Source organism: Amblyomma maculatum, chromosome 1 (genome assembly GCF_055883805.1).
Source record: "Amblyomma maculatum isolate TAMU_Amacu chromosome 1, ASM5588380v1, whole genome shotgun sequence".
Taxonomy (NCBI): Eukaryota; Metazoa; Arthropoda; class Arachnida; order Ixodida; family Ixodidae; genus Amblyomma; species Amblyomma maculatum.
The window spans coordinates 100,748,132-100,770,996 of NC_139344.1; the positions used below are offsets into that span (position 1 = coordinate 100,748,132).

At 41.9% G+C, this 22,865-nt stretch overlaps 1 protein-coding gene across 3 annotated transcripts in view; it reads right to left on the reverse strand.

Annotated features, from left to right (window-relative positions):
- The window catches only part of kcc (solute carrier family 12 member kcc), a 353,291-nt gene that overhangs the window by 9,114 nt on the left and 321,312 nt on the right, over positions 1–22,865 (reverse strand). For all 3 annotated transcript variants that reach the window (XM_084588671.1, XM_084588670.1, XM_084588669.1), the window contains 15 exons: positions 22,363–22,420; positions 21,145–21,263; positions 14,794–14,968; positions 14,168–14,266; positions 13,797–13,916; positions 11,897–12,090; positions 11,632–11,711; positions 9,293–9,381; positions 4,346–4,452; positions 3,915–4,031; positions 3,429–3,518; positions 1,208–1,299; positions 781–888; positions 627–683; positions 104–474 (listed from right to left, as the gene is read on the reverse strand). In XM_084588671.1, coding sequence (XP_084444797.1) covers positions 104–474; positions 627–683; positions 781–888; positions 1,208–1,299; positions 3,429–3,518; positions 3,915–4,031; positions 4,346–4,452; positions 9,293–9,381; positions 11,632–11,711; positions 11,897–12,090; positions 13,797–13,916; positions 14,168–14,266; positions 14,794–14,968; positions 21,145–21,263; positions 22,363–22,420 — 1,876 coding nt within the window. The remainder of the gene's footprint in view (positions 1–103; positions 475–626; positions 684–780; positions 889–1,207; positions 1,300–3,428; positions 3,519–3,914; positions 4,032–4,345; positions 4,453–9,292; positions 9,382–11,631; positions 11,712–11,896; positions 12,091–13,796; positions 13,917–14,167; positions 14,267–14,793; positions 14,969–21,144; positions 21,264–22,362; positions 22,421–22,865) is intronic.

Consider the following 22,865-nt stretch of genomic DNA (forward strand, 5'->3'; position numbering starts at 1 on the left):
GTAGATTACTAGAATGAATTATCACATTTTCTAGCACTTTATTTCAGTTACTGCAATAGGTCAAACAATAACTGAGAAGCCCAAGGCAGAAAAGCTGACTCACGGCTTTAGCTTGAGGAGGCTGTCAAATTCTGGCTTCTTCTGGGCATCTGATGTAGCAGCTGCAGCAGCAGTGGGGGCAGAGGGGCCCTTGCTTGCCACTCCATTGGCAGATGTAGCACCAGGATCTCCAGAGCCATCCTGGGCTTTCTTTTCAGGACTTTCAGTCTTTGATTTCGTAGTGTCTTCAGCTGCATCAACAGGAGAACTCTCCTTTGGTGGTGAAGAAGCCTGCTTTGTGGGTGAACCTGAGGCAGACTTAGTTGGTGATGAGTGCCGGGAAGAGTGACGAGAAGAACGATTGTCTTCATCAGCAGCTACATCCACCAATTCTGAGTCTCCAGCCTGCTGAGGTGGCTTGTCGCTGAATCGTACCTGTGAAAATACTTGCAAAATTAGCTGAAAATGCATGTTATCAAGACCACATTACGTGTTATATCAGATGAGAGATATGCATGCTTCTACATAGCAGGCTTTGATAAATCTTGAATACAGATTTTTGCAAGCAAACTCAATGGTGCTTTTACCTTTGAACTAGTGTGATTCTGGAGAGGATTGTGATGATGATCTACAATCGTTTGAATCTGTTTAAGAAGGCAAGAGAAAAAAGTAATAATGAGCTTTGAAATGTGTTACATACACACAATTCACTGCAGCAATTAACAACAAAATAACAATTACCATGCTCAAAGTTTCTCGCCTGCTCAGCCTCATGTGCTTGAGCATCTCTGTGCGCTGCTCCATCATTAGTGTTCTCTCATAGGTGTACGCTGATATGTCACTGTCATTCTGCAAAGAAACAAAAGTTACGTTGTAGGCACATAGGCAACATGAGCTGAATGAACCTCGCCTTTATTAGCTTTGTCCTTTTGCTTGTTTGCTCTCACCCTGCACTCTTTGTAAATGCTAAACACTGCACTATGGGCACAAAAGAATAAATACATAAATACTAATGCTTGAAATAAGTGTTTCATGTTGAGGACAGCAATATGAAATAACAGGTGCAGGTATGGCATGCAATAAGCAGAAATCAGCACATGATAATTTCATTTCTTCTGCAGGCGTAAGTGCTGCTGATGGCAATAAAACTACTGAAATGTGGAATTACCATTTCCACAACTTCCACATCGGCGTCTATTCTCAAGTGGTAGAGGAACATGGCCAAGTCTTTCTTCATCTGAATGCTGTTGTCTTCAAGCTCTTTACGCAGAAAGCACTCAGTCAAGGTAGCTTAGAAAGCAGCACGTTTGCATAATGTCTACACTCTGAAGAGTGTCAATTCTACATCACGCCCAGATAATGACTGGGCTCATTGATTTGCACCTAATGAGTCATTTTCTGTATACTTGCATACATTGGGAACTAAACATAATGAGATTGCACAGCAAACATTAAAAAACAGCTGTCCTGACATAGCAGTTCCCCTTCAGAGGCAAATGTCTCCATTTGTGCATACAACTTCGAATGGTCCTTGGTGTTTTCAAGAGGTCTTCTGGTACAAGCAGCTTCATGGACAGTTGTAGAAGCATCAAAAGTGGGCCACTAGCGCCACATCACTTTAGGAATGCTGAGCTTAAACACAAACAATCAATAAAAATGGTTGCCTCAGCATCTTACATGTTGACACACAAGCACGCAAAAAAAAACAATCTTTTTGCTGTTGAATCCTTTCAATAGTAAATAAAATTACAGTACTTATTTGATGTGAATGTCATGTTTTCCCTGATAACATTCAGTTCGGGTTTCAGTGCAGTGAGGCCGACATAATGATCACGAAAATCTTTGCAAGCACAAACATGCAGCATGACTGAATGCCTATAACCTCGCTGAACCTGCGCAGATTACTTGTGCTGCTTTTGCACCTTGTGGTGATCTGAAGTTTTAATGGTGTGTTATAGGCCTTCAACATCATTCACGCCAAAAAAGAAAGGCTACTCCGCCATGATAGATGGCAGCTGAGCATAGCACCACACCAAGTTGATTGTGCAAAACACACACTGTTAACCAAGCTCTTTTAAAAATATGATGGTCTCAACCGCTGCAAAAAAATGACCCTAAAAATGTTGCCCAACCGTGCAGCGACAAGTAACGAGTTTGTTGCCAGAAGTGAGAAGCCTTTCTCTGTTGGCAAAAAAAAAACATCTTGTATGAACTTTACAGTATATGCAATTTGAAATTTTTGCCTGTGTGCTTTCTGCCAAATTGCACGAGGAAAGACTTTTTCAACTATGAACCTTGGCAAACAGCAAAAATTAAAGGCTGCCATTCAAATGCACAAGGTGTCCATGCAACTTAATCTGATTTAACAGACAATAACATTTATTTTAAGATATGCTGTGGTAACTAACAGATGTATTTTCATTAAGTTCAGACGTTTCTTTGCCATGTTTTTAAATTTTCACCCAAAGGGAATACATAAGCAGTATGTGCAGATCTCGTGCAACCAGCTCAGGCAAAATATATGGCAGACCTTAGCTTGCATATACTTCCTTTTAAGCAATGTGTGTTTGAGACTGTTGAAGCTAAAGAGGAAAACAGTAATATACATGTTTCGGGACATAAGTCCAGCCGTTTTTCAGCAATTCATGCACTAGCTCATAAAGCGATAACACGTACATAAATGAATTTTAATATGTAAAGCCAAGATTTGTAACTTTATACATACTCATCATAGAAATTTACTACTTCAAAACAAGTAAATTTATGCTGTAAGAGGTAAATATACTGCTAACTGCTGTTTTTACACATTTCTTGCACATATTATCCACATCACACCTTTTGGAAATTATTTCTCTAATCCTCTCTGCATTCAGATTCTGCACAGGATGATACTGTGAGGTCTACCTCATAAGCAACTAATTTGCCACTGGCTGTAGATATTAAAATTTCTGACATTAGCAAGCCAACCCCCCATAAAGTGATATCAACTAAGCTCTGGCAAAATAAACTGGTAATACCACTGTCTCAGAAACAATAGAAACTATAAAGATCTGCTGCAGGGTTGCTCAATGCTTCCTCACCAGATAGAAACAGTGGTGATCACATGTTAAGACAAGTTTTTGCCTTATTAACAAAGATAGTTTTCTATTCTAATTGCATATCTAGTAAGGTAGTGATTCCCAATGTGCTGCTATAGAAACCAGGCCTCAAAGTGAAATCTTTGTGAGAAATTTGGGCCAAAACAATAAATAGCAGTGGAAGAGAAGACATATTTTTAAAGGTGACCAGGCAAATGTGGAAGTGTGTGTTAGGTTCAAAATCATTTGGATGCAAATAGCATTGCTTAGAACAGTGAAAAATGTAGACATCAAACCATAAGTCAAGGATACGAGCAACAGTGAAGATTCTCAGCTTGCAGTTTTTCCAAACCTTGTGCTGCTTCAGCAGGAATGGTAGGAGCATAAGCAGTCCACCGTCATCTGCAGTGAAGCTAAGGAACAACATACAATTCAAGAGGTCCTCGTTCTGCAAAAGGACACTAAATAACCAGGAAAGTTGAGTGATTACAGAAATGCAATGTTCCCTGAAAAAATAGAAACATCTAGTAGCACTGTTGTAGCTAGCAAGCAATCCCAACCTCCCAAGCAACCATGTGACATTCACTAGAACTGCGATGCAAATTGACTCAAGGCACTTTAAAGTTTTAATACAGTTTCATCTAGTAAGTGTCCACATAGCATCATCAGTTGCTGAAGTGAGAAAAAAAATGATAACAATGAGTAAGGCAGTTAAATACAAGAACAGCAAATTAAACTGAAAACAGAAGACATATTTTCTTGGTTAAACATGCACTACACAGTTTAAATAAAGGATACGAACAATCCACCACACATCGATGCTTCCATGAAGCTTCTCGGTGTTGTCTGGAAATTGGCTGATGTTTTTTGGCACCAGGAGGGCATTTTTGCTTGCCGAGACATTGCGCACAGTTTCTGTAGCAACAAAAGCATAAGTTCATTATATCTTTCTACATTCTAGAATCCACGTACAACCATGAGGTTTTTTTTTTTTTTTTTTTTTTTTTTCATTCTGTTGTAAAAACTCAAATGTAAGACCCTTTGATCCTTCAGCTGTACACTGCACACAATTTCCAAAAGAGTACAACATTTGCTGTAACCTATCGCAATTGTAAAGCTATACAAAACATTATCTACAGCTCTAGCACCAGCCACAGGCTATATACATCACTGCACACAGCTACATTTGCCCAAACAGCACAGGAGTAGAATGTAGGAGAGCGGCTCACCAATAAAAACTTTCCATGAGCGCTCATCAGGCGACTGCCTCCATCCATAAGGCCAGCCAAGAATGACAGTGTTGTGCTTGAGTCCACCAAGGCCAGCAGTTTGGATTCTAAAATGATGGAATGTGTGTGTGTGACAGAGATAAAGAGAAAAAAAGATAATATGGCAAGGTATGCAAGCCTCATATTGCTGCAGTGTCTATCCAGAAAGTTAACTTGACATGTGAATCAGCTTGGTAGTCATTTATGCACATACATCACTGTAATAACTCTCAATTTCATTTGCTTCTTGAGCATTGGATGCTATTGCATGAAGTGTCGTAACACAGCTGTCGTAACATTGTGATGCCTTTACAAAGTCACGGGCCTCATTTTCAAGCTGGAAATCGAGACTCAACCTTGGTCACGGCAGCCACGTTCTGATTCAAGGTGAAATGCAGGGTCCTTTAATATACACTGTGCGATCACAGTGTATATTAAAGAAGCCCGGGTGGTTGAAATTGTACAGTATCCGTCATAGCTCGAGCCACTTAAAAACATTAAAGCCCATTAACCATAAACTGCCATATTCAAGAAGAATGATCGCATCATTGGCACAAACTGACACCATTTTGTGAAATAGAGGGCTAATAGTATGTTTTACGTGCTGTACCGACATTGTGAGCTATGAAACCGAATGCAGTTGAAGGCTCTGCAATAATTTCAGCCACCTGGGGCTCTTTTCTTATGCTGGTATATACTGGCGTACATTTGTATTATACCTTAACAAAAGACGTGGTTACAGACGCTAGGATCAAACTTATGTTCAGCAGTTAAATATCACAGTTACTAAGCCACAGTACCAGAATCCAGAGTTAGATAAAGAAAGGTCAAATGCATTTAAGACAGACCCCCTGTGTGTGTGTGTGTGTGTGTGTGTGTGTGTGTGTGTGTGTGTGTGTGTGTGTGTGTGTGTGTGTGTGTGTGTGTGTGTGTGTGTGTGTGTGTGTGTGTGTGTGCGCGTGCGTGCGTGCGTGTGTGTGTGTGTGCGTAACTGACCTTAATTATCATCACATTGTTCAACACATCAAGTTTGCCCGGCTGTGGTGGTGCAGTGGTTAGGGAGCTCAACGGCTGTGCCCAAAGATGTGGGATTGAATCCTGGCCACGGCGGCCACTTCTCGATGGAGGCGAAAAAGCAAGGCATTCGTGTGCTGTGCAATGTCAGCACATGTTAAAGAACCTCAGGTGGTCTAAATTTCCAGAGCCCTCCACTATGGCGTCTCTCATAGCCTTAGTAGCTTTGGCCCGTTAAACCCCATAAACCAAACCAATGAGTATGTTAAGTTTCACAAAATTTAAATACCATATACACGTGTGTAAGGGCCACACCCCGAACTTTAGAAAGAAAATTGGGAAAAAAAACTTTTAAAAAATTTCCCGAGTAAAAGCCGCACCATGATTTTCAGGAAGTTGGGCAGTGCCGTCTACTGTGCGGTGCAAGAAATACGGAACGTTTTGTGGTTACTACCGCCAGGTAGGGCCCAAAAATCAAGTGAAAGCCAAAATGAAGCGTAAGGTTAGAAGTAGAATTGCCAATAAGAATTAAGAACAAAATATTTGAGGAAAAAAAAAGTCGAGCATGGGGGCAGCCGCCACCACCTCCGTTACAAAGAGGGCGCTCCTAGCCGCAGCGATGCCCGCCCATTACAAAGGGTGAAGCCAGCAAATCCAATCCAATCCAATCCAAGTCTGTTCGCTCCTCCGTTTTACAGCCATTTCCTCGATCGCTCGAAGCATATCACGTGCGATCTTGCTATCGGAACGCATCACTGCCCTGATTTGTTCTGCGCTCGTGAGCTGAAGATTTTCTTTTTCCTTGATGGGAAAATATGTTAGGTATACCGCTCACTTTAAGCTGAAAGTGATTCACTACGTGAAAGAAGAAGGAAAAAGAGCGGCTGGACGAAAGTTCGGCGTTGACGAAAAAGGTGTATGACGATGGTGCTCCCAAGAAGATGCCCTCACTAAAACAAATGCTCAGAGGCGCGCTTTCCGAGGGAAGCAGAGCATGTTTCCGGAAGTTGAAGACTCACTTCTCGAGTACGTGACGGAGACGCGGCGCAACGACTTTGCTGTTTCGACTGAGATGTTGCACATGAAAGTGCTAGACATTGCACGCAGCAAGGGGATTGCGGCTACCATGTTTAAAGCCAGCAATGGGTGGATTACGCGCTTCACGAGGCGAAAAAACCTGTCAATTCGCTGTCGCACGACGATGTGTCAACGTCTACCCGAGGAGTATGGTGAAAAGCTTCTGCAGTTCCACAAGTTTGTTATCAACAAGCGCAGAGAACATGAGCACCTTCTCTCTCAGATTGGTAACGCCAATCAAACCCCGGTTTGGTTTGACGCACCCCCGAATGTGACAGTCGAGGCGGAGGGGAAGAAGAGCGTGAGTGTGCTTACATCGGGGAGCGAAAGGCAGTGATGCACGGTCATGCTTTGCATCACAGGGGATGGACGAAAACTACCGCCTTACGTAGTTTTTAAGCGAAAACGTCTACCTGCGGAGAAATTCCCTGATGGCATCTTTGTTCGTGCGCAGGACAAAGGATGGATGACGGATGAGCTGGTGACAGACTGGTTGAAGTGTGTTTGGGAGAAGCGACCAAGGGCGAATCTTGCGATGCGTTCTCTACTCGTCCTAGACAGCTTCAGGGGGCACCTGACAGAGAGCGTGCGGCAACAGCTCCGCCCATCTAAAATGGACTTGGCCGTCATACCTGGAGGCATGACCGGCATGCTTCAGCCGCTGGACGTCTCCGTAAACCGCCCTTTTAAGTGTGGATTTCGCCGTGCGTACAGTGAGTGGATGGCAACGGCCCTCCACCAGAAGACTCCAACCGGCCGACTAAAACGGGCATCGCTTGTGGCCGTTTGCCACTGGATACTCGAAGCATGGGCCACGGTTTAGTTAGAGACTACGGAAAAAAGTTTCAAGGTGACAGGGATATCAAACAGGCTGGACGGTACGGAGGATGACCTCATCTGGGACAAGGACAAGCCTGAAATCCCGATGAGTTCGGAGGAGGAGGAGGACGACGACGAGGAGTGATGTTTTGGACACGGGACGAGCCTGAAATCCCGACGAGTTTAGCGGAGGAGGACGAGGAGGTTTTTGACAATAATAAAGGCAGGTACCACCGAAAATAATTTTTTTCGCTGTCTTTTTTCTCATGTAATTGCCGCACCCCGATTTTCACCCCAATCTCGGAAAAAAAAGTGCGGCCATTACACGCGTGTAGTATATGGTATTTTCTTCTCCTTATCTTTGGTCTTCTCTTCACGTACTGCAAGCTGCATTAATGCTCCTTGACATGAGATTGTTTTAAGTGCGACTTAAAAGTCTATTCATATACTAATCTATGCATTTTCAATTGTTTGTTAAATGAAATACCACATACTTAAAGTACAACACCCCTGAGAAGTCACCAGGGCACTTTGCATATGGTGAGTTAACATGTCAGTGACTGCTGCTGTTGTACTTCTGGCATTGAAATTTAGGTAACTTAGATAGTAGCACATCCTAGCTCCTTCTATTAAAACATCAGTTTTCCTCAGTTTTCCTGTCCAAAGCATCAAGCAGTTGTTCTATTTAAAGCACTTGTAAAGCCAGGGAGGCAAGCCTCCGTACTTTCACTGCTTGGTGGCTGTTCTGGACGTCTGTGAAACGACCTGTGAACCCGACCACTTCACATCTGGTTTGTGCCTTGGTGCAACTAAAGGTACCAGACAAGTGCTAGGAAGGCATCGCCTTTTCCTGCTCCGAAGGAAGAGAATTGTTTGAATGTATGGCATCGTGTGATTTCAGGTAAAGGCTTCATCTTGCAAGCAATGGACTGAGTATGAGAAAAACATTTTGAGCCAAACTATAACCAAAAATAAAGTGGGGAAGTGCTTTATAAAGGACGTGTACTGGTTACTGTATTATGGATTAATTAAATTCCTTGGTTTCCCTAGCTATATGCAAAAAAAAAAAAAAAAAAAAAAAAAGCAGCAGCCCTCCATCGACTGTTTGCCGCTAAGAAAATACATCATGTAAGACTGTATCGGGCTTCCACGTGCTACAGAAAATGCTGTCAGAGCAGTCACAAGTGCCACAGCCATTCAGTGAGGCTGCTATTGCTCTAAAGATACTTTCTTCAAATTCGTACTCTTAAATGGTTGACAAGGCACACAGTATAGCCCTGCTGCATACTGTGTGGGCTTTTGATAAAATTTACCAAGATGGCCCGTGAACAGTTCAGCATACGCACAATGCCACTACAAGACATCCCTGCTGGCAACAATGGGTGAGATTACTTCACTGTTTCTTCTAGACAGTAAAAGTTTTTTTTTTCTCTTTTTTTTTTTATGAAAGCTGTGAAAGAAAATTTGTTTCAGTTGACAACAAATTTAAACATTCATATATAGTTCTACAAGGTAAACAAGCATTTCATTCCTGTGAGTTTCCTTGCAACCTGGTGCACTGTGGAGTCCATGACAGCATTATATGGTAATTACAGCGTTATATTGTCAATTTGCTATGATTTTTTGGTATTATAAATCTTGCAGTATGCATATTGAGGCTGGGCGGCAGCAGTTTCCTCCTAGCAGAAGCAATGTGCGTAGAAATTAATGCACATATATCAAGTGAAAAAGTCATAAAACATGGTAAACTCAATATGCATAGAAAGAATTTCTCACCTACAGCATTTAACTTTTACCCGAGGAAGTAAACATACAGGTTTGTGTAAGAAAACCTACTGCACAATAAGTATTTAGTCTGAAGGTGTCTCTGAGATCCTAATTTTACAATGCACAATCTGAAACCGCATAGATTTTGACGTTGGAGTCGTATCGTGCAAGTCGCCCAATGATTTTTTGCGTGTGAAGATAAAAGCATGAAACAAGAAAGGCATTACGCACAGATGGCAGATGGCGTCAATGGTGTTCCCTCCAGCAACAACGTCGGCAAAGCCTTTTACTTTCTCTTCTTCAAGCACTTTCTTGAGACTCTGAAAGGAAAACAATGCAAGAATTAACATTACCATCAAGTTTCCCACAATCCCTTACATCATTTATTTGGATTGGGTGGCTTATCAAATATGCCAGGCACATTTTATGAGCCCAAAAGTACATTCTTTTGTAGTATTATAAATGCAAGATTATGTATATTTAACTATGCAAGACAAAAATTAACAGTACACTAACCACTAGGTTGTCTTATTGTTATAAAATGTATAATATTGTTACGGAAAAAGGAGGAAGAAGAGGGCAGTGGCGCGGGCAGGAGCGTGCGCGCTAAGCCCGCTCACAGATTCATTAAACGTCATCTCACGACCATCGAGCATCTTCTCTCTGTCCTCTCTTCTCCTGTCGTCATCGCTTGCCGCCACGTAACATTTGGTGGAGATACGAGGTACGTCATCCCCATCCTCGCCTTGGAGCATCGTCGCCATCTGTAAGCCAGGACTATCGACCGAGGGCCCAGGGACATCGCCGAGCAGCTTCGCCCCAGCCCTTCAAGCCCAGACCTGACCAGCTACCACCGCTCAGCCCCCAGCCCGGATATGAAGACAAGAAGAACAGACACACCAACCAGAACCGAGACGAAGAACCAAAAACACCCGAATGACCCGAAGGAACCGATCGACACGAACACGCAACCCCCGCCCAAGCCGCCTGACGTGACCTCGAGCCATCGGTCCCATGGACTTGGGTGACGGATGGTTGACAGCTCCAGGGGAGGCGGATCACCCACGCATCAAACATCGTGCCGGCAAGCCTTTCTATTCTTACTTCTTCCTCTTCAAGCATCCAGACACGCCCATCATCATGCCATGGAATCATCTTCGGTAAACGTCCTCGTCTACGATCGGGACGATCGCTCAGTGGCCCCGGGTCATGTTACGGATGAAGGAGGAAGAAGAGGGCAGTGGCGTGGGCAGGAGCGCGCGCGCTAGGCTCACTCAAAGATTCATTAACGTCATCTCACGACCATCGAGCATCTTCTCTCTGTCCTCTGTTCTCCTGTTGTCATCGCTTGCTGCCACGTAACAATATGTAAGCATTAATTTGTAGTATGCTGTTGCTGTTACTTCTTTTTCATCAAGTACAGTCGAACCTTGCTATAACAGACACGAATACAGCGAATTATAGAATAAAACGAACTAAAATCAAAGTATGGTTGCTCTATGGTTTATTTCTATGGGAGTTCTTTCTGTATAATGAAACGAAAATTTCAAAATTCGACGTTAGATCGGTTATAACGAAGCAGTGCTATTGTATTCAAACGGCAAAAAATGCATAAAGGAGCCAGAAAAAACATCAAGAAACGCAATTTTTCAATCAATCGAATCGCCTGCCGCAGAAATATGTTCAAATCGCCAGCGCATTCATATGCTGTGTCATTTAGCGCCGGCACAAAAACTACTGCCAATGGCTTATGTCTCTGAGATCACACCCCTGCGTGCAGCGATCTCGGAGGTCATGAACGGCCATGGCCGGACTCGAGAATTGTCGCCACTGCCGCCGTTGCTAGAGTCTGGCCATGCAACAGCTGACAGGCATGTGACTGGCATGTCATCACCATTGCCTCGTCATGGTGTGGGCTCTTGCCATGTCTCTGCCACTGCGACCGATCTGTGTGTGCGTGCTACACTCCCCGAGTCTGTTGGCTCCGTTGCGCAAATTGTGCGCGGAGACAACATCCCTTCTTAGCATTCATTTTTGCTCTCCAACATGGAACGAAAAGCAGTATTCCATGTTTATACAAAGCTTTTAATTGAAAAATTGTGTGTTTGCGCACCTTTGTGTTATCCATATTAGTGAGCATTTTGTTTCGTTTTATTAGCAAGCTTATTTACAGGAATGTGAGCATGCACTTTTATAACGAATATCGGATATGACAAGAAAACTTTCGTGCCCCATACTACTTCGTCATAATGAGGTTCGACTGTACAATGAATATTTTGGTATTAGCATGCATAATCACTCTAATGCACTTACAACAAATGCTAAATATCTCACTTAGCCACAAAATTATGTCTACAGTAAGTATCATTTTAAAACGTGACTCATTGAATTGGTTAAGGAAGAAAGAAAATAGAAAGGTGCAAGAGAGGGATACCTGCCTCTGAAGGTAAGAATATAAACAAAGAAGCAAATAATTTTATAATGATCCAATGTTATATCATCCTTAAAGAGAACAATACTTGCACTCCTAAGCAAGTTGAAATGCGCATGTTTATGCTGCCCACTCATACCTGTTTGCTTGCCTGGCATTCACTGTACATTTTGCTGTACTCTCCTTCCAAGACAGAGCAAACAAGTGTCAGGCCTTTTCCTGCACAAAGCAATTTGTTGAAAGTATGCATTAACATGATACAAAGGTAAGAAAATCATTCAACAAGTAGGAGTAACAAAGTAACAAAGCTGCTCAAAACGCAAAGTGACACCTTTAAGATGAATTCACAGTAATCAGACAGGACAGTAGTAAGAATAAAGTGAGACATGTAGATAAGCACATACCAGCTTTGAGCTGTGAGGCAAAGGTGATAAGCTTGCGATATTTGGGCATGTAGTCTTGGTTGAGTTTGCACAGAACAAGCACTTGAGGCCTCCAGTTTTTGGTGTGGGGTGGTCCTTCTTCCAAGCGCAGCAGGCTGTAGCGGGCAGCACTCAGAGCCAAACCCCGCAGGCCATCCCCCCACTCTTTCTCGGCTCTGTGACAGAGAAATATCTTTTATTAAAAAGTGGCATTTTAAAATCAGCCCTGTCAAGTTTGTCTCCAAGGAAGAACTGTGCCAATTGCATGTATGAAATTAATGCAAGGCAATTATGCCAATTATATCTGCAGGTAGAGCTATTCATTATGCGTGTGAATTTTCAACAATGCTATGGCATGCATGACTTAGTGTATGTGGGTACCTTCATGCATCATGCAAATATTTTCTGCTAAAAGTGACGTGTCATTACGATTTTCCATCTTTTAAGCAGAGCAAATACATGTCATGAACAGCTTGGACCAAATGAGCCTGCAAGCTGACTTGTGCACCAGACACACTGTCGCAATCAACTTAGCATCTGGACTCTGACACTACAACTGCAATACCTCAGTTAGCTATCCTGTACATGCGTTAAGTGAAATAGCAATTTAACATTTATTCTATCTTTCAACTATGCTGCTTTCACACTCATATGCCTGATGAATGCAAAAAGTGTGTTTATATTACATTGAAAAGTTGCTTCAAGGAAGTATTGTGTATTATGCATTTCCAACAGCACCAGCAAAAGCAGAACTGATAATTCATGTGCCTATATAAATACGACTCACTTTTCTTAACAGAGCAAAAATGTTGCCTTATACACAAAATCCTCGTTAATTTCCCCTCATTAATTTGAAAATTCATATATTCCGAACTAGGAGCATGGTCCAAGCCGATGCCCACGTAACTCTAGGGCGTTGGATGCTCATCAATTCGTACACAGGCAGGCCTTGCTCTAGTTAATTCAGAAGGGCGATCATGTTGACGTTTGATGCGTGCAGCCAGCGATCACCAAAATGATTAACATCCTCGAATCTCAACTGCATGAAACAGTGGTGCTTGGCAACATCGTACGTGGTATGGCAGACACAATGATGATCAGAAATCGCCCATTTCTGTACAACTCAGTCACATAGTTTTCATCTCACTTTCATGAAATTTATGCTGTCTTGTGGCTAGGATCGGGAGTGCACATCGGCCAGTCGTGCCATTTCGGATGTTGCTTGGTGCATCACATTTTATTTTATTTTGAATTGGAGTCATGCTGTTCCAACGGCTGATTACTCATCCCTTGTGTGCATTCATACACGAGGCTTCTGGTACGCTGAAACACTCGCTGGACCGGCTGGACACGTGTAGTTTCACCATACTGCATGCTTCGCTGTGATGCTCCACTGTGTTTACTGTGTGTTGAACCATCCTCCAAAATCTAACGAGGCTGCTTTGTGAGTTGACACCATTGCTACTCCGTTCTACTGTGAAAAAGGTAGCGGAGACCTTTCCGATTTTGGAGCACTTCTTCATTGTTCTCCACAGTGTGCACCTTTGATTTCCTCTCAATTGCAGACAAGCAACATACATGTGCTCAGTAAAAAAAAGTTAATGTGATGCAAACGGTTTTCCACAGTTTTTTCTAGACCCATTCGATAATTCGAACTTTCAGTTAATTCAAATATTTTTCTGGGTCCCTTGAAGGGTTAATTAATGAGACTTTACGGTACACAGCCCAGCCACAGAGCCATCTACCCCCCCCCCCATGATAAACACTATCAAAATAAAAGCGAAAGATTTCAACCATATAGAAAAAAAAATGTTTCAGATAGCAATGAAAGGGGTTTTCATAATTTTCTCAGGAAAAAAAGACTGGTAAAAAACTTACTTACCCACGATACTCAATGTACTTGTACACAATGCCTGCAATCGCCATGGCAGAAAGTGCATAGTACCAACTGCTTAGAAACATGACCACAAGGCATAAGATCACTCCTGTCAACGAAAGTGACCTGCAATGACAGAAAACAAAATTCGTAAAGTTCCAGATTTTATAAATACAACTGGATCTGCACAGATTTTTGAACATTTGAAACAGATTACCAGCATCTATTGCTTCACTGAAAGACTAAAAGAGAGGAAAGCATGCGGCATACACAATATACTGATTCTAAAGTAGCAGGCTATATGATAGAAGCATGTTTTGCTTTACTGTTTCCTGCCTGCACTATTACTGCTATTGCCATTAATACTATACACTTACCAATGATAGTATTTGAAGCGTGGTCGCCAATTGGGTGTCTTGAGAAGGCTCTGTAGTGTGCATGCCAAGTTTACAAACATGTAGCACATTAGGAAGAACCTGGAAGAACACAAAACAAAAAAGCAATCTTCCACTGTAGTTCTGGTATTGAATCGGATGCACAAATTCGTTTTCTATAAATCATCACAAGAAAAAATTGAAACAAACTCCATTTTCAAAATGCATGTTTTAACTTGGCATCACAATGACTATTGCTATATGTGCCTTGCCTTAGTACATGGTGTCATAGGACAGAAACCTGCTTGCTGCAAGTAACCCTGCCCAACTGCATGAAAAAAAAAGAATAAAATAATAATAATAATAATAATAATAATAATAATAATAATAATAATATTGCAAGCACTATTCCAATCCTGACAAAGCCGAAGTAAGTTGTAAGAAATAGATAGGAAGACAAAACATTCAGCAGACTCTACATAATATAAATTTTCCTTTTTGTCATCACAAAATGAACACAGAAAAAAAATGCAACGCAAAAGGAAAAAAAGACCATGTGAAGCACAGCCAGTACTACTAAGTGAAAAAACAACTACAAAATCTGTTCCTGAGGACACTTTGCTTCTTACATGGTGAGGATCGGTGCAATGTGATCAAGGTTGCCAATGAGAATCCCAAGCTCCGAGATGAATGCAGTGAGAAGCAGAGCCCGTACTGGCTCGCCCCTTGAAGAGCTGACAGCAAAGACATTAAGCACAGGAATCACACCATCTTTGGCAATGGCCTGAAGCAGGCGTGGTGCACCTGCATCATGAAATGGGAGTGGACACAACACAACTTACAAATGTAATTTTTGTTACCTCATTAACTTCTCTGTAAGCACATACATAACAGCTTGAAGTACAACATTTACAGTGGCCCTGCAATGACTGCAAGAATGTGAACTCGCACTCCCCAAAGCTGTGACACTAAGAACACCAAGCCAAATGTTTTGATGACTCATTCCGACAAATACAAGTGCCCTTCCATGATGTGAGTACTTGTGAATTCAAACATTACAAGTAGGCCTTCTAGCTTTAAAATTATTGTGCTTGTCTCTAGCATTTTGAAGAACATTCTTTAAAACATGAAGCTCTACAAAAGTTTAAATATGTATAACTATTTGAGCACTAATGAGTGCTTGTGCTCCTATGTATTTTCTTTGTTATGTCTGCTGAACATAAAATTGCAAATAAGTGATTAGCAAATAGGGTCTTCCAAAGGCATTTAATTTTTAACAAATAATCATAACTGGGTGTAATTCAAGCTTAAATGTGTCCCAACAACCAAACCTGTATTTAGCGTATTTAGCTGTCGCAAATAAAATGACCCACACTACTAAGTATGAAAGAGCACTGAACAAGGGTAGAAGGGGGAAGCCTCAGTTCGCAGGTCGAGCCACTTCGATGAGTGGATTGGCCTTCGTCTGGGCCAAGTCCTCGTCTGAGCCAATGTTTCAACAAGTGGGCCACTTGTCGAAACATTGGCTCAGACAAGGACTTGGCCCAGACGAAGGCCAATCCACTCGTCGAAGCGGCTCGACCTGCGAACTTGTTCAGTGCTCTTCCATACCGTGTAACCATATTCTTCCTCTCGTTCTACCTGGATCTACACTACAAGCAGTCATGCGTGTCATTTAGCTGAACTACCACACGTTTCCTTGCATACTTTTGCTCATAGTCTGGTAAGTACAAGGCCAGGTCAGTCCAAAAGTAATACAGTTAAAACTCGATTTAACGAAGTTGAGGGGAGCCGTGAATTATTTCGTTAAATCGAGAACTTCGTTAAATTGAATGAGGCATTTCTTGGGCACATAATTCAGTACATTCGATTACAGTAAAACCTCGTTAAAACGTACCCACTTAAACAGTACTTTCGTTTTAAAAGTAGTAAAGTCGAGTCCCCGACTGAGCACCCATTGAACATAATGCATTTTGCATCCGCATAAACCATACCAGCTTATCGCGGTCGTATCGGTTAGCACGTACCATTTTCACTTTTCGTCGCACTCGCGCGTGACGAATTCACGGCGCTAGCACCGACCCAAAGGACGGTTCGGCTAGCAGCGCAACAATCTTCCCTAAATACCGCCGACGGGATGGCAAGCCACACAGCTAATGACAAATTGGCGCCAAAGTTGGTAATCATACAACTAGCGCAATCTTTGTGGGTCCGTATGGTCATCGTCATGACCCCCCGCGCTACTTTCGAGTGGGTAGCGCCAACCAGCTGAGCTTGACAAAGACGTGCGTTCAAAGGCACGGGGAAATCCGCACAAGAGCGAACACAGAGCACAACACACAAACACACACAAAAAAAAAAAACACGCGAACTGCAACAGCACCATCTATGAAATGTGGCACGAAACTTTTTTACTGCTGGCGCCATCTCGTGAGCTCGACTCAAAATTAAAACTCGTTTTGCGCCGCGCAGTTTGAAAAAAGCGACGGGATGAAGATGCTCCGCGCTGTTACCGCTGACTCGCAATCAATAAATTTTGGGGTGCTGTCTACAAAATAGACCAAAAATTAACACTTTTTCACCTTTATTTCTCGAAAAAAGGTTCGTTAAATCAGGACAGATCATGGAATCGGTTTCGTTATTTCGGGTTAGTCAAGGCATTGAACCCTATGGGCGTCTGAGGGGGAATTAGGATACCTTCGTTAAATCGAGATTTTCGTTAAATCGGGTTTCGTTAAATCGAGTTTTGACTGTACTTCTGATTTTGTGATGCTGATCCAAGAAGCCTCAGGCAGGTGTCAGCAATACGGCACCTTGAACCTGTCAATCAATATGCAGCCAATACTGTTCCCAAGCTAGACAGCAGGCAGTTGGACAAAACTGCACCTAATATTTCCTTGTAATTGTTATGCAAAGATGGACAAGTGAACTGGTGCATGCAAAAAAATTGTACATATTAGAGATTTGTGACTATTAAATTTTTGGGTGCAAAACGTATGTTAATGAATAGTAAACAGGGTGTCTAGCAAACCCCTATTTTCAAAATCCCTGACTTTTCCAGGTTTTCCCCGAATTTTTCAGTTCAAGTTCCCTGACAAGTGAAAAGGCTCAAAAATGTGGCTGCTGATGATAATGAGTATAGACAAATAATTCACAATGAAATGCTATTTATTAATCATATTCTGCAATTTACAATAGAGAAAAAGCTGTCATTAGTGCTAGTGGCTGTTAAGAACATCAAAAGTTTAATGAAAATTGAAAGCGCACTGATGCCAAACTCGGACCACTCAACCGTCCACCTCGCAGACAGCTGAGCCAAGCTAATCCAATGCAATCAAATCCAATATGGCTGCGCGCGTTTGGTAGCACAGCTCCCCAATCGCTTTTGTACTGGCCGCTGCCGGAGAGGCTATTCCTGCTTTTTGTTGCATACTACCCTCACGCAGAGCTTCCGCAAGTTTTATTAAGTGCCCACTTCACGTGCATATTGATGCAACTATTGTGGTAGCTCAGCCATGTGCTAGCGACAAAGTATATCGCGCCTCGCCTTGCGGCACAGCAGTTGCGTGCTGGAGACACAGCAAAAATTAAAAAGAATCGCCATGATTAACATACTTGCTGTGCGCCAGCTTAAAATGAGCATGCACTGCAAAATATATTGTCCCATTTTCCCGTACTTTGTGAAATTTGTGATGGTTTCCCTGACATTTCACTGATTTTTCCCTGTGCACAAAATTTCTCTGACAATTCCCAGTTTTCCTAGTTGCTAGACAATCTGGTAAAATATGGAAGTGAATTAAACCAAATATTTTGAAATATTTACCAGAAAGGAATAAAAATAGTAAAGAAATAGGAATCAGAAAGAAATGTTTGAATTAACCAAAAGTTTGAATTATCCAATGGGGCTGAAAAAAACTGCCGATTGTTTGCATCATACTAGTAGTTTTATCTAATGAACATCTGTATGATGTCTCTCTGCATTTGAGATGAAACACAAGTGAGAACGACAGCTTTCTCTGCTTTTATCAAGTGCTTTGCTTTGAGCGCACAATTGGGAAAATTGAAGAAGTGCTCCAAAATAAAGACCTCCACCAGTGTGATGCCATCCCAAAAGAAAAACAAAAGAACAGAGATGTACCAAGCAGCGTCCGAAACGGCGTGACCTGGCTGGTGCACGAGACTGATTGCAGCCATGGGATGCTGTGAAGTTAAAGATAGGGAACTTCCAATCTGGCTGACATGGTTTTGTTTTCCCTGCACGTGTGCCATGGTATACACTTTGTCGTTGCCCGGGCGGGTGCTTTATGTTTTTTTAATGAACTTTCTGCTAGTGCTCTGAGGCCAAACATACACAGCTTCCCGATACTAATATATGAAAATTGTGATTGTGACAGCATTCGCTATGGGGAACAATCGGAGCAACGCAGCACACAGCTTCACCAGTTACGCTAACTCCGCAACCCCCTTCCGCACGCCCGGTCTCTTACCACCGTGATAGAGAATGAAAGGATCACTGGCGTATATTTCCATCTGTTGCCAGTACATTTGCAGCTAGCCATGGGCTACATCGATCGTGGCACAATAATGCTGCACTTCGTTTTCTGACCTGCAAACAGTGGTCGTGCTATGGTAGCTGTCGGTGGCCATCAGCACATTGATTTTGTGAAAGACTTATCAATACTGTGCGTTGCCTGCAGAGCGTATGAGGAAATAGCAAGTTAACTAATGTAATAAGTGCTAGTTTGGATACGCTGCAATGCCTGGCCACGAGCTCAGATGAATGAGAATTTCATCATTTCCAGCTTGAGGTACGAGACTGAATCAAATTGCAAATATTGTTTGACAACTATTGAACATTTGGACTATTCACGTACCCTTATATATTGAACCTATTGCTACCCATAGATGCTTTCAGAATGTCTGCATAAATCAAACTGTAAACATAACGCACTGACATGGGGCAGAAAGCTAGTTGTAGGGTAGCTCACAGGTCATTTCAGGAATGCTAATAGAGGTGTTGGGATCAGGCCATGTTCAGACCACCACAAACTGTTGTCATGCTACAGTTATGACTATAAAACTATGTAGAGCTAAACGCCAGCTTTCTATTGTTAAAAGCAGCATTGGCAATGTGGAAACCGTGAAGTTACGAACTACAGAAATTCTCAGACAAGAGCATCGTTTCCAAATATGCCAGAACCTGCTGAACCTATGTGAGCTCAAGAAGTACTTTGCTTTGGGCTAGTTGGTTCACTTCAACTATGTGAGCTAAAGGGTGACATTCCAGATGGCATCATCACCTGTGGCAAAATGAGGTTGAGGCTGAATTAAAATGCCATTTCTTTGCAATGGCAACACATAAATTTGTTATTGCACAGAGTTCCAGATGCAATAATCAGTGGATACAGTGGTGTGCATGGTATTTTGAGACACCAAAGCAGTGATCTTTCCAAATTTCTTGCAGCATGAATAAACTAACTCCAAGTGCATCACAATAGCATCACAACACTGGCTAAAATATACCACAGATTTTCAGGTTCAGGCCAGATAAAAAGAAAACCTTGATCGAGCAAACCGATAACGCCAGACCACATGGTGGTTTGAAGACTGTATGGCACATGGCCAAGCTTGCTTGCTTGCCATTTATAGTTTGGATTAGGTGCCTTGTGAGTTAGATTTCTTTGGGCAATAGACGATGACTGACACAGGGGACACTTTCCCAGGAGCAATACTGTCATGCATACTATGAAGCGGTAGGTTATTTCTGTTCATGCACTTTTACCAGAGCAGCATGGATGCTCTAGCTTAATGCTGTCGAAAATGCATAGCCAATGACAGGGCTTATGCCAGAAATGATGTCAGGGTAAGTTTCAGTTGTCCCATGTATACATTATATTGATACATCTTTAAAGAATTCAAGAAGAAGTGAAAGGTCGTCTTTCGTACACTTGCTCAGCCTGCTCAGTAGTTCCCCGAGTGTCTTCTATGCTTCTACCATTATTTAGACATCTCAAGTCAAGGCCTAGGATCCAGTGCCCCCAAAACACTTGTACAGAGCTACAAATTCACAGATATGTATATATGAAACCACAAATTCCTATGTATTTGCACTGTTCACCTTCTGGCAGGGGTAATTAGGTGACCACACTGTAACATCTGCATAAAGAGGTGGGTGTTGCACTGTTTTATCAGTTGCAGTTTTAAAAAAAATAAATGCGAAGTATGTCACTTTTTGAATGCCCTCTGCAACAAAAAAAGGAACAAGAATAAGACTAGATTTGGGTGTTGTCACTTCATTATTTCAGATCCATCACATTAAAGCCTTCATTACATGAGAAAAAAATTAGCAGCTGCTTCCACTAAAACAATTAATGTCAGAATTTCAACTTGCATCTACTATAGCAAAACAAATAAATTAATTAATAACTGGACTACTTGAGTCTAGCCTCTCAAAGTACCTGCTGTACCAAAAGTAAAATAGAAAACCAGTTGTGAAATCAGTCTGGAAGCGCCACCTTCGTAAAGCAATATAACATTTGTGGCTTTAAAAATGTTTGATCTTAGTCATAATAAGCAGAGAAAGCAGCATGTGAAATATCACACTATTCTCTGTGTCAGCTCTCTCTCTTGTTTATGTGTCAGCAGAGATCCATACACGAGGGAGGAACAAAGTTTTGTAAAAGAATTGTTAGCATCCAAAAGTGACACATATGGCTTTGAAGGATTCTGCACTGGAGGATTCTGGATAAATTTATACCTGCTAGGGTTCCTGCATGTATAGACTTCTGCAACACTGCTCACAACCTAGCGATCGTAAAAAAAGAAAATAAAAAACTTTCTACACAGAGTTCACCCCAAAGCGAAACCGAGACACTTCATACATTGAGCAGCAGAGAAGCTTGCAGACAAGCTAAGCCTTGTGTGCTCAGCTTTGAGAACAATTTTTGTGCCACAAGTTGTTAATGTGAATAAATGCATACCAGTGAGAGATTGCAGGCCAGCTCCAATTGTGGACAACAGAGATCCAAGCACCACCAGCAATGGATGAGGCCAGGCCAACTGGGCTACTGCCAGGCCACCTCCTATGCTCTCTCCAAATCTGAAAGCAGAGGGCACACAGTGCATCGGCTGTTCTGGGAGCAGGGGAGCAGCCATTTAAAAAATACTTCCAGGAATAAAAATTGAAAATAGATAAATATTATAGCATAAAAAACAAAATAAAAAGACAAAGTATATGTGGGACAGTAGAGAAAAAGACTGCAATATGACAAATATAGAACAGTATTTCAGCGAGCATTCAAAAATACCTAAAGGTTCTAAACAGGTTTAAAATATTCAAAAATAAACTCATCAACAGAGGACATACTTATGGTAAATGTCTTCTAATCACACAACTATTTAAGCAAGGCTTGCTAATGAATATTTTAATTAACTCATTTGTATGGTTAGCATCAGTAAGGAGTTTGAAGCCCTAGACAAGGTGATGCGATACCAGTTTTTGAAACAAAGAAAAATGCTTATCTAAAACCCTGCAATGATAGGAAATCCAGTGCCTTTGTGCATTAGAAACCCAGGAAGCCCGGAGGAAGCGCAGCATCCACTGATTTGTGCCCGGAAAACGACATAGCCAACTGAGTGGCCATTATTTTAGAGAGCAATGGAGCAAAAAAAGTGCTTCACACCGCATAGTAGAGCAGGCAGTTCAAATCTAGAGCCATTGTCACATCAGCGGACATGCCATTTCTAGCTAACTTCATGCTCAACTAACGCACTTGGTTTCGGTTTGGTGCGGAAAAAAATGCCAGACCTCCATGCACTGCAAGACTTTAGAAAAATAAGTGTTTCATCATTTCAAAAACTGATATGGCATCATCTTGACCATGGCTTTGATGAAGACCCTGTCAGAACCAGCCACCCAATTGAGTTAGTTAAAAAGATATTTAGTGAGACTTAATTAATCAATTAGCCATGTATTTAGGAGAGTCTTGCAGTAAACTTTGTCAACAGTGGGTCAGAGTCCCCTACTGAAAAAATATTTTTTTTTTTAATTTCAAACTTCGTACAAATGAAATTTTTGAATGTGTTTACTGAAACTCTTGGTAAGTTATGATTCATTGATTAACTAAGATAAGAAAGGAAGGATTGCAACAGCGAAATGGTAAAAGCGTAATAATAGTCTGTCATTAGATATGACTTACTTGTCTCTTAGGAAAAGGTTGTCAAAAGCTGCGCCAAAAAGAAACACGCCAGAAATGTCTGTGCATTTGTTGTTAAGGAAAACAGGGTTCAAAAACTGCCCCTTATCCTTGTTATAAATGCTGCTGGGATCTACCAAGCTTCCCCATCTTACACCTATACTTCAGAAAAAATTATCGTATGTGACACAAGGCAGATAGCATTAAAGATCCTGTTCTACAAAAAACTAGGTGTCGGAGTCATTTGTATTGTGAGCGAAAAATCATAGGCATGACTCCTCAAGGGGGTTAGTTGACAGGCGACTTGGCCGTATGCTTATTGGTCGTAGGATTCTGATGTCACGAGACAATAAGGCATGGCGGAGTTGGCAGGCACTGCTAACTCAGGCTCTGTCTTTGACATGGGAGGGTAAGATCAGAATTCAGCTGTCTGGGACCCTTGGATCCCAAGTTAGACACGCTGCCTCAATGCCATGTAGGCACATCCATTCAGCTTGGCTAGAGCA